Source organism: Ciconia boyciana, chromosome 13 (genome assembly GCF_034638445.1).
Source record: "Ciconia boyciana chromosome 13, ASM3463844v1, whole genome shotgun sequence".
Classification (NCBI taxonomy): domain Eukaryota; kingdom Metazoa; phylum Chordata; class Aves; order Ciconiiformes; family Ciconiidae; genus Ciconia; species Ciconia boyciana.
The window spans coordinates 19,063,243-19,075,302 of record NC_132946.1 but is presented as its reverse complement, the minus strand read 5'-3'; the positions used below and the strand labels follow the sequence as shown (position 1 = coordinate 19,075,302).

Genomic DNA, 12,060 nt, shown 5'->3' with positions numbered 1-12,060 from the left:
AGGGAGGGAAGGGAAGGGAAGGGAAGGGAAGGGAAGGGAAGGGAAGGGAAGGGAAGGGAAGGGAAGGGAAGGGAAGGGAAGGGGAGCAGCCAGCAGTGGGGGCTGCCAGAGGTTGTGCGCTCATGTGCCCCAGCCCAGCAGACACATGTATCCTCATCCCACATGAGCCCTGAAAGACCCCCATGGCTCAGCCCCCCAAGGAAGGAGCTGCCCGGGGCTCCCTGCTGCTCCCTGCACTGGGGCGAGGGGGGATGTTTTGGCTTGATACCCTGGGGGAGCTTCTGCAGCAGATGGAGGGGTTTGAAGGGGTGTTGTCCCAGGGGACGTTGCTTGGACAGGGACAGAGAGTGGCAGCAGTGGGGACAGGGGACAGGAGGGGGACTGGAGAGGCAGGAGCTCTTTTCCCCCAGCCCTGTCCTGCAGCTCTTACCATTCAATGCTCAGAGACCTGGGCCGGAAGGCAGACAGCTCAGCCGAGGCATACTCAGCTTTCCTTCTCTTCTCCTGCTTCTGCTTAACTGACAAGCGGTGGGCAAACCTAGAGAGGCTGCTTTCCGACCTGGGGAAGGGGAGAGGAAAGGCGTTAATGTCACGGAAGCACCCCGGCTCCCAGCGGCAGGTCCACGGCACAAAGCCAGGTGATGCTTGGAGCTGAAAGGAGGGGACTCCCAGAGGGTCAGGGGCACTGGAACGGGGCGGCTGACCAGCCTCAGGGGGAAGAAGTGGAAAAGTAGCAGGTTTAGCATCACTTTGCGATGCCAGGACCAGCACGAGTCCATGGCATGCTGTTAGCAAAACGGAAGCTGCGAGCCTGCAAAACAGAGGCTGAGTTAGCACTGGGTCCTGCTCCCCGCTGCAGCAAAATCACCTCCCTAGGTCGTATGCTTCTGCCCAAATGCCAGTGATGGCCAACGCTGGAGAAACGCTGGCTGCTTCTGCTTCTTGCAGTGCCTGCCCAAGAGGGGTCAGGGAGCCAGGGAAGCATTGGCGGAGAGAAGCAAAGCGGACATCTGCCACGTCCACACGCTCCTTCAGAGAAGCCCCAGAGCCCCTGTGGACTCCCAGCTGGGGCCCTCAAACACCGAGACAGCTTTCCTGTTGAGGGCTGACATGGAAATCAGCTTACATCAGAGATGTTTCGGAGGAGGAAACAGGAACACCTGTCGGCAAACGGGTTCAGCCGCTGGACCCGTCTGTGCCAACAAAGCCCCTTTCCGCCGGGCGGGATGCTCCAGAGTCGCTCCCAGTTCCTGGGACCAGGGAGAAGAGCATCCCCAGGCTCTGGGGCCATGCTGAATGCCCCCCTCCACCTCGGCTCTCTCCAGAAGAGAACCGCTGTCCCGAGGCAATACCACACCGTGTCCGAGTCTGCGGCACACAGAGACCCCGGTGCCCACTGTGCCAAGAGCCGGCACCCCTGGCTTGCAGCCGAACACAGTGCCACAGCCCACCCCTGCTGCCAATTCACCGGGAGCAGAGGTGGAGCAAGGGAGGCACAGCCTGGGGCGCTGGGACACCCCGACTTGGGCACATGACCAAGCTGGTGGCACTGGTGCTGTCTGCCAGCCCTGCCACGCACACCTGTGTGGCTGCTGCCTCTCCTCCTTTGGTCCTGCGCCGGCATGACCTGCTCTCACCACTCGGCCGGCCCCAGGCTGCGCAAGGAAGGGGACAGTAGCGGTTTGACAGAGGTCCCAGGGGATGAGGGACAGACCTGGGGGGAGACTTTGAACCCACAGACATTGCTAAAGCCAATCCTCTTCTCCTCTCGAGTCCTGACCAGCTTCAACCAAACAAAATACCTCCAAATAAAGAAAGAAAAGAAGGAGGTATTTCTCAGAAACTAGAGCTCCCCATCTTTCCTCACAATAATTAAGCCAACCACGACCAGCTAACAGTTTTTTTCCCTGATACATTTTAAACACAGACATCTTCAATTCATTAACTCTGGTTATTGATTTATTTTTCAGCTTATGAATTGCTGTTGCTGGGGATGGGGTGGAGACAGCTTTCTGGAGAAGACTCTCGTCTCTCTGATCACCGCCGGGAAAGAGCCGCTCAGACCTTCCAGGGTCATTCTTTACATTCTTGAGAAGAAATACTACTTTGATGTAAAGGATGAGGTTTGCCTTAAAAGAAACCCAACAAGAAACCCAAACCCCAGCTTTCCCCTGCTTGCAGCCGGAGGAAGAGGCGTTTGAAGAGGAGTGATCCAGGCGCCTTGTGAAAGCCCATCGAGCAGAGCCCTGCACTAACACCATCCCTGCCACCTCGCCTCTCCTTTGATCTGGTGTCAAAGCTCAGCTGTAATGAATAAGATCCCATTCTAGGGAGGTATGGGCACTGACTGCTGATGCTCTGCACTAGCCCGCAGCGCGGTGCGGACCCTGGGGCAAGCAGGGCGCGGGGCTGACCCAGGGATGGGGCCGGCTGGGGGGATGGGTGCTGTTGGCTTCCTATAGCACCTCCTCAGCAGCATCTGACTGTTCCCGCTGCGGCAGTCCTAACGCTGCCCAGCTTCCACCTCCCCAGGAGAGGCTCCTGCTACCCTGCAGGGGTGAGCGCTCCATCCCCAGCTGCCAGGATGCTGGGGATCTTCATCTCCTCAGATTTGGGGACTGCCTGGAGAACGCTCTCCTGTTTGCTATGCTTGCCCCATCCCCACCATGCTCCCTGCACCACTACAGCCACCCCTCCCAAACTGGTCCCCAGCAGGGATGGGAGGCTGGGAAATCCAAAACCACTTGCATGGATGCAAGAAGGCAGCTACCCCCTGTGACAAGCAAGTGCCTCTGTCGTGCTGATATATGCCTCTTGCGATCAACACCACTGGGACAATTACACACCCAGGAGGTTTACCCGGATGCATCCACCTGCCCAAGGAGGGAAGGAGCAGCCGCTGGATAGAGCCAACGGCATCCGCCAAGAAGAGCTGGCAGGGGAAAACAGCCTGACGTGATGAAAGGACTCGACACAAAGGAGCGTTATAAGTCCCTGGGAGTAGGGACGGCCTACGTGAGGTGTGCCGGCGGGGCTGGAGAAGCCACCTGGGTGCTCGGGGGTGCGTGGCCTCGCCATCACTCCCCCCGCAGCACAGCATCGCACAAGCCAGAAGGTGACCAAGGATCTTGAGATGTCGGGTGCCACTTTCACCCTCTAGACCGACCTTCCAGCCTAGCAGTTGCCCAGCTGCACAGGAGTGCACCCATCACCTCCAACTGCTCACAGCCAGGTTAAGGGAGACAGCTGAGACTGCTCTGATGGGCCAGCACCTCCTCCTTGAGAGCTGTCAGCAATTCATCCAGCTTCTCTCAGTGCGGTACAAAACGGCCTCCTCTCACCTCGGCCGGACCCAAAAGCTCCAGCAGAAGCATCACTAATTAGAAAGCCAGGAGCACATTACAGCATCATCTGGCTATTTATACAGTGCTGCTTTACATAAACTGTACTGCAGAAGAGGGAATGAATCATACCTGCTCTGCCGTGGCTGCACGCAGGCAAACACAGCCCAATGCCGGCAGCCTGCTCTGCCCCACTCCCCTTGCCCCACCAAGGCCCTGCTTGTGGGTCAGCTTCCCTGAGCTCTTCGTGCTGGGGCTGCTCCAGTCTCCTGGGGTCAGGATGCTCCCAGGGTCAGGATGCTCTCACAGCCCGGCCACGCTGGGCATTGTGCCCGGGGTCTGTGCTCTGCAGGTGGCAGCGGCGGTGAGCCTCTAACACAGGGAGGGGGATGCTGCTGGGACCACACTTTTACTTCCCAAGTGCTTTCCAAACACTAATAGATGCCCCTGTCCCTTGAGAAAGATCAATGTTAGGGATCTTAAGGTAGAGGCAGGGAAACTGGGGCATGGAGAGGCCGTGCGAGTAAGGCAGCTTCCCTGTGGCTGTCAGCATCGGTCCTCTTGTGCACTTCATTGATGGGCACGATTTTCGTGCCTTCTCCCATCAGTACCAGCATGCTCAGCACCACAAGTACCGGTGTGAGGAACAGGCAGCCCCAAAGAGCCACTGCCACCTTTAGCCAGCTTTATCCCAGCCACGGGATGGGGACAAGGCCAGCACCACTCCCCCAGCCCTGCCCGCTGCACGGGAGTGCTCGTTGTCCAGCCCAGGCAGGATTTGAGGTGACCTGCCCACCCCACCATAAGAAGCAGCATCTCTGCAGCAGCTCAGCATCGGTGCTGCCGGGGCTTGGTGGACCCAGCCTGCCATGCCAGCACCTGCCAAGGCTCCCTGGCGGTCCCTGCACGCTGCCGAGGAGCCGAGGGGAGACGCAGGGAAAACCATCAATTGAAACGTCAACCACAGTGCTGGGAAGAATTGTCTCCTGACAACCAGAGAAGGTTGTTCAGCTACTGTGCTGTGTCATAAATCACACCTCTATGACTTGCCATCTGTCAGCCAGATTACACATGTTCAGAGTCCCATGTCAGCATTTAAGTCAGAACACAGCATCTTTTCCCAAGAAATAATTATCGGCCCTGGAGATTCTTGCAGCAATACCCGTCCTCAGCCCTTCCCTCCAAACCTCCCGGCAGAACAGAGCTGGCAGCGCCGGGGAGGCAGGAACACGGCTGCTGGTGGGGCACGGGGATGCAAAGCCCGCATGCGACATCTCCCCCATAAAACCACCGCTTTGCGCGGACCTGGCACGGCAAACACCCCCCTGGCATCAGCCACAGCACCCAGCCCTCATCGCAGGCGCAGAGCAGGCAGGGGCAGCCAGAGGCAGACGCTGCTGCTGAAGGGAGATGGGGACAGTGCTGTCCCCAGCCTGGTGTGTGCTGATGGCCCCCAGGCTGTTCAACCAGGATGAGCGGAGGGTGCCCAGAGCAGCACTCGGACCCTTGCTGCCGGCACAGCCCGGCCCAGTCAAGGGGGAAGACTCCGGCTCAGCGCAGGGCACAGCTCCAGTGCCAGCTGCACTGCCCAAATGTGCTGTGTAACACCAGCCTGACACCCATCCCTTCAGCAGGCACGTTTTCTGGGGGTCTGGCCCCAGCATGGGTGACTGCTGAAACCCCCAGCTCGCTGAGGCAGTGGGAACGCATGCAGAGCAGAGACACGGTGCGCTGGCAGCACGGCCCCGTCCTGCCTGTGGCTCAGCCAGCTCGCTGAGCCATCACAGGACGCAGCATCCCAGCACAAAAATCTGCTCAGGTGCCCTTTTGGATGAGGACAAGGGTCTGAAGCACCACCCTCCACCCCCTCGCTGGCCTGGCAGGAGGATGAGCAGTGACATTTCCCAAAGCTGACTTAGTACAGAAATACACAGGGACTCGATTCATCCCTCCAGCTTCACCAACCATGCACAGGCGCAAATCCTCACCGCCGCATCCCCCATGCCACGCCACAACTGGAAAGCGATGACAAGCAAAACCTCTGTCCCCTCAGCTCTGTGGCCCTCCCTCTCCCCTGCGGTGGCCCTTGGAGGGACATCGCAGGCTGCCTCTGCAAAAAGCAGTGCATTTCAGGAGTTTGCAGCCATCAGCGTGAGCGTGTGCCCGCAGAAGCCTGCGGCACCTCACCCAGCCGCTGTCACTGCAAGACCTGACCATGCCGTGACCGGAACTGCAGGGCAGAGCATGGTCCGTGCAGGCACAGCTGTGCTGTGCCACGGGCGCAGGATGACCGAGGTCACGAGGCAGTGCCGGCACAGGCACCGGCATGGGACTGGCAGCGCTGGCAAAGCTCCTGCTCCACCAACATGCCCAGCCAAAGCCCTCACCACCGCACAGGCACGAGCCATCCATCCCACAGAGATGGAGACATCTTAGGCCAGGCAGGAATAACTCCCACTTGTTGCACTCCCTAGCCTGAGACTCGGGAGCCAGCACGTGTGTGTATGAGGTTCTGAACTAACCCAGCTCCTGGCAGGCAGCTGCCAGCCTCTTGAATTAGCACAGGCATCAAAGGTCCTGGGACAAGCCGTGCGGTGGCTGTGGGCAGCCCAGGCACTTGGCAGCAGGCAAACAAGCATCTGGTCCTCCCTTTGGGAACAGTCATTGCAAAACCAGCTTTTGAGTTGGGCTTATCCCCACGGGCGTCCCACCTGCAGCCTGGCCTTGGGAAGCCGGACGCTGCCTCAGGGCGAGCGGGGCTGGGAGAGAGCACAGCTCTCTGCGTGCCCTGCAGCTGTGGGGTTTGGCTCCTGTGAGCATTTTATTTGCGCAGGTGCAGTTAGAATAAAATAGAGGAAAAATAATCGAAGCTGGAAAGGTGCCTCCCGAGCAGGCAGCAGCCTTTCGGGAGAGAGAGGCTTTGGAAACGGAACGTGCACGGCTGCACGGCCATGCACACGCACCCAGCCTCCGGGCAAGTGTCGACCACGAACGCTGCTCCAGCAAACCCTGCTCACCGGCCCGCTGCAGCGGCATGCTTCAGGCACGGTGCCCGCCGACCATGACTCCAGCCATGAGTGTATCCCCAAAGCAGCAGCCGGGGACAGGACCCCCGGTAAGCTGGGCACAGCTGCGGTGTGCCGTGCTGTGCTGTGCCATGCCGGGGAAAGATGCCCGGGAGCCGCGCAAGCGATGCTCACTCACCTGCACAGCCTCTGTTCCCTTCCCTCCGGGCTCTGCCGATCGCTCACTGCCAGAGGAGCAGCTCATCTGAGAGTGGCTGTTTGGGAGAGTCCCTGTCCCCTTGATACACGCAACCACAGGCACGCTCCCATCCCAGCTGGGATCCCCTGCTCCCACCCGCGCTGCCCGACCTCCTCATCCACCACCTCCGCTTCCCTCACCCATCACCTCAGGTTTCTCGCTCGCTCTGTGCTTGGCTCTTTTTTCCTTTTCTTTTTTTTTTTTCCTCCCAATCTTGTTTCTATAGAAACGAGATTAGCAGAGAGGGAAATAAAACAGCCCCATGTGACTCAGATTCCGACACTGAAGAATCTCCTGGTCGTGCTCGCCGGGGCTTTACATAACCACGAGTCTGCACGGGCTCAGCCAGGGGGACCAGGCTCAGATGGGGGGACCAGGCTCGGACAAGGGGGACCAGGCTTGGCTGTGGAGGGACCACCAGGCAGAAGGCAGCAATGCCTCGGGCTCACCTCCGCTGGCTTTGGGCTTTCTGTGGCACTCCTGATCAACAACGTGCCACGAAACCCCACTGGCATCCCCAGAGGACACCGTGAGCCCCTGCCACTCTGCATGACCCTGCTTTGCTATCTGTTCCTATTGAGAAGGGGAGAAAGCAGAGGCAGTGATGCTGAAAACTGCCCCGAGTCCCACCAAAACTTCTGGGGTCTCCAGGTGAGCTTTGGCGGAGGAAGCCCCAACAGCCCCTCCACGCTGCCAGGCTGTCCTGCCCCTGCCCTCACCACTCAGGAAAGTGGGTTTGGCCACTGGTCTCTGATCACCGTGGGCTCATGGGGACAACGCAGGGAATCTGGTGAGCTACCGACAGCCACGTACTCCACTCTCCTCATGTTCCTTCTCTTCAACCTCCTAAATCCATGAGCAATGTCTGGGGTTGGGGCACACAAGCCACGGACTGAGCAATTCCACCCTGTTTTGGGTCATCAGGTGGCAGGCACAGGACACTGCCCACAGGGAGTTCCCAAGCCCAAATGGATGCTGCAGACCTTTAGCTCTAGGGAGTGGTGGGTGGGAAGCACTGGGGACCCCCTGACTGAAGCCTGCCCTCGGTGTGTTCCTTAGCTCAAGGACAGACACTGACTGCATGTGGCCATTGCTGCCTGCCAAGATTGCCCACACAGGGCTTCTGCTGATGAACTCCCACTCCTGTATGGGACGCTGCCCTTCTTCTGCACCTCTGGGGGCTCACCCCCCACGCCCCAGATGCTGCCCAGGGCTGGAAATGGGGAGTTTCCTGCCAGAACACAACAGTTCAACCCAAACAGCCGTGAGGTGCCTTCCCCAAGGCAGCAGCACAGGAACTCAGCTGGGCTTGCGCTCCCTGCAGCAGGGCAGCAGAGAGCATCTCAGGAGGTTTGGTTCCTCACCCAAAGGGCAGGGCACTGGCTCCACACAGGGAGAGGAACTCATCAACAGCTTCTCCAGGTCCCTGGGTTTCCTTCAGGACTTCAGCGTCCCACTTCTTGGGCTGACTCAACCGTGATTAGTTTGTGAGATCTGATGCCGTTACAGCCCAAGGTCTGCCTGCAGGCTATTACATTAGGAAATCTCTCCCCCGCTGAGCACAGCAGCGTTGAACAGCACATCAGTGGAACAGGAGCTCATTTACCTCCGTGACGAGCTCAGGACAGATTAGACAGCACGACAGAGCAGCTGCGGGCAGCCACAGTTTGAGCAAGTGATGAATTCGGGTGTATCCACCCAACCAAACTTTTCCATGTGTTATCACACCGGGCTTGTGAGCTGTGTGATGTGCCAAGGTTGGGTGACGCTGCAGAGCAGAAGCCAAAGGCTTTTGCACTGCTAAGGGGATGAGCTCTGAGAGTGCGCTGGCTCACCCACCTGCCAAAGACGAGTCTTCACAAGCTAAACCAGCCAGACTGGTGGGACCGATCGAAGCTTGTGATGCCTGCTTTGACCCAACAAGGGGGTTGCTGCAAGGGGGGACAGCTGGCCAGCATGCTGAGGCTTCCTGAGGCTAGAGAGAGGCACAGTGTGGATGCTGCAGATCGGGACAGAGAGGCAGGAGTTGCATGAGATCATAAAGAAAGAAGCTAGAGGTCTCAACAAGAGGGAACAAGGAGAGATGTCTGACAGCCCTGGGACACGATGCTGCAGCTCTAGACAAGTTGATCCTGAGATCCTGAATGGTTCAGAGAACTTGAACCATTCCTCCTCGTGCCACAGCACACGTCAACGCAAGCCACCTCTTGGTTGATGAGTACCCTAAAGCCATAAAGGAGAGACGGGTCAGAGCTGCAAAACCCCGATAACCACAACCCAGGGCAGTCCTGTGTCACTGGCACAGCACGCCTGGCCAGCCATGGTGACGGGAGGCTCAGGGAAGTGACTTTGTGGCAGCAAATCTCTCAGTGGTCGCTGACATTTGCCACATATTGGGGGGCATAAGCAGCACTTAAAGATTGTCAGTGCGATTGTCAATTTGCCAGGCCTGGCTCTTCACAACCTTGGCAGATGCAGGCACCTAGACTGATGCTGGGCTGGCTTCCCTGGGAAGGACCAAGTTGGACTCTGAAGGACCTGGCTCTGCAGCAAGGAGCCGGGAAGAGCAGATAGGATCCTCTATTTAAAATATGATAATGGAGGTCACAAAAAACTTCCGCCAGCAAAACCACTTTGATATGTACAGCTAATTATAGTTGGCATTATCAGGCTGCATTACAATTAGCAAGTCAGTGGCTAGTCTCTATTTCTGATCTGCAACACAAGGCGGGTAGGTATACCCAAGGATGAAAGGAGAAGGGAAGCAGGGGGGGAAGGATGGAGATACCTCATGGGTGCGTTTAAATAAGCAGCGCAGCTGTTTCCAAGTGCTGTGGAAAAGCAGGTTTTATTTGGAGGGTGTTTATAAAGAAGGCCAAGGAAAGAAACACAACACATCTCTTCAGCGCAGCCTCTGTCAGCAATCGGGGAAGCTTCGTGACCCTGCTGCCCACTTGCTCCCACCCTGACAGCGAGGTCTGGCAGCACCCTGCAGGTGTGCTCCGAGGTCCCACCAGACCTCCTGGGTCCTGTGCCTCTCAGCAGAACCCTGGGCTGACTTTTCTGAGCTGTTTAGAGGCCAGATTAAAGCAGCATCCAGGAGGAAACCCAACCACATGTCCTACTTGCATTTCCCAAAGCCTATTTCTGTTGGCCTGTCCAGTATTCAGTACCAGGCCAGTCGCTTCATGACAGCGGAGACAAATGAAAGCAGAAACAATCCCTGGAAATGGATGGCATTTTTAGAACTTCTTTCTTGTCGTCTTTGAAAACCGGAGTTTTGACAAACTTACAGCATTTGCTGCAAAGAATTTGATGCTAGTCCAAGCAGAAGGAACCATCTGATGAGTCCCAAATTAAAATGTTCCTTTGTTTTGGCTTTCAAACATTGTATTTTAATACCAATGGACACTCTGAATGGAAGGTAAATTTGCATGTCCTTCCCCTAAAAATTCTCTGCCAAAACAATGATTTTATTCATTTGCATTTTGATAATAGCAACTGTCCCCTCTGTGACCAACAGCTGTCCGTGCAGGAACAGAGATGCTGGGCACGTGTGCCCACAGCCTGGTGAGTCACGTTGCGCCCTGCAGCCCGCCGGCATGTCTGTGCTGCTGCGGGGCAGGACCTGCACCAGCATCATCTCCCTCCCTGGGCATCGTTATCACCTATGGGCACGCACAATCCTGTTGGGAACCCATCCCCACGTGGGTACAAGCCAGGAAGCATCTCATGGGCTAGCACAGCAAGGAGGCAGTGGGATATGCTGCTGAGAGACCCTGTGCCCACCAATATGAACATGGCCTGTGAACTGAGCTGCGAGACTTCAGAAGAGGTGGGATCCTGAAGACGACGTAAGATGAGATGGAAGGTTCCTCCCTCTCCAGACTCTAAGCAATATTTAGGCTGGGATCTCCACGCCTGCCACATTGTCACATTAAGATCCTGTTATCTCCATTTGGAGCTGTAACACAGCTTAAAGGAAGAGAAGGGGGTACTGGTGGATTAAAAACTGGACATGAGCTGGCAATGTGTGCTCGCAGCCCAGAAAGCCAACCATATCCTGGGCTGCATCACAAGAAGCGTGGCCAGCAGGTTGAGGGAGGTGATTCTCCCCCTCCACTCCACTCCGGTGAGACCCCCCTGCAGTACTGCGTCCAGCTCTGGGGTCCTCAGCACAGGAAAGACATGGAGCTGTTGGAGCGGGTCCAGAGGAGGGCCACGAAAATGATCAGAGGGTGGAAGAACCTCTTCCATGAAGAAAGGTTGAGAGAGTTGGGGTTGTTCAGCCTGGAGAAGAGAAGGCTCTGGGGAGACCTCATTGCGGCCTTTCAGCACTTAAAGGGGGCCTATAAGAACAATGGGCACAAACTTTTTAGTAGGGCCTGTAGCGATAGGACATGGGGTAATGGTTTTAAACTAAAGGAGGGGAGATTCAGCTTAGATATAAGGAAGAAATTTTTTATGATGAGGGTGGTGAAACACTGGAACAGGTTGCCCAGAGAGAATCATAGAATCATTTAGGTTAGAAAAGACCCTTAATATCATCAAGTCCAACCATTAACCTAACACTGCCAAGTCCACCACTAAACCATGTCCTTAAGCACCACATCTACACGCCTTTTAAATACCTCCAGGTATGGTGACTCAACCACTTCCCTGGACAGCCTGTTCCAATGCTTGATAACACTTTCGGTGAAGAAATTTTTCCTAATATCCAATCTAAACCTCCCCTGGAGCAACTTGAGGCCATTTCCTCTCGTCCTATCACTTGTTACCTGGGAGTAGAGACCGACCCCCACCTCACTACAGCCTCCTTTCAGGTAGTTGTAGAGAGTGATAAGGTCTCCCCTCAGCCTCCTTTTCTCCAGGCTAAACAGCCCCAGGTCCCTCAGCGGCTCCTCATAGGACTTGTTCTCCAGACCCTTCACCAGCTTCGTTGCCCTTCTCTGGACACGCTCCAGCCCCTCAATGTCTTTCTTGTAGCGAGGGGCCCAAAACTGAACACAGTGTTTGAGGTGCGGCCTCACCAGTGCTGAGTACAGGGGGACGATCACTGCCCTAGTCCTGCTGGCCACACTATTTCTGATACAAGCCAGGATGCTGTTGGCCTTCTTGGCCACCCGGGCACGCTGCTGGCTCATATTCAGGCGGCTGTCGACCAACACCCCCAGGTCCTTTTCCGCCAGGCAGCTTTCCAGCCACTCTTCCCCAAGCCTGTAGCGCTGCATGGGGTTGCTGTGACCCAAGTGCAGGACCCGGCACTGAGCCTTGTTGGATCTCATACAGTTGGCCTCAGCCCATCGATCCAGCCTGTCCAGGTCCCTCTGCAGAGCCTTCTGACCCTCAAGCAGATCAACACTCCCGCACAACTTGGTGTCATCTGCAAACTGACTGAGGGTGCACTCAATCCCCTCGTCCAGATCATTGATAAAGATATTAACAGAATTGGCCC

General features: G+C 56.7%; 1 protein-coding gene across 7 annotated transcripts in view; it reads right to left on the bottom strand.

Annotated features, from left to right (window-relative positions):
• The window catches only part of LOC140658942 (ankyrin repeat and fibronectin type-III domain-containing protein 1-like), a 260,543-nt gene that overhangs the window by 40,507 nt on the left and 207,976 nt on the right, over positions 1 to 12,060 (bottom strand). For 6 of the 7 annotated variants that reach the window (XM_072878028.1, XM_072878031.1, XM_072878029.1 and 3 more), the window contains one exon: positions 431 to 559. In XM_072878028.1, coding sequence (XP_072734129.1) covers positions 431 to 559 — 129 coding nt within the window. The remainder of the gene's footprint in view (positions 1 to 430; positions 560 to 12,060) is intronic. The other variant, XM_072878030.1, reaches the window with a different exon arrangement.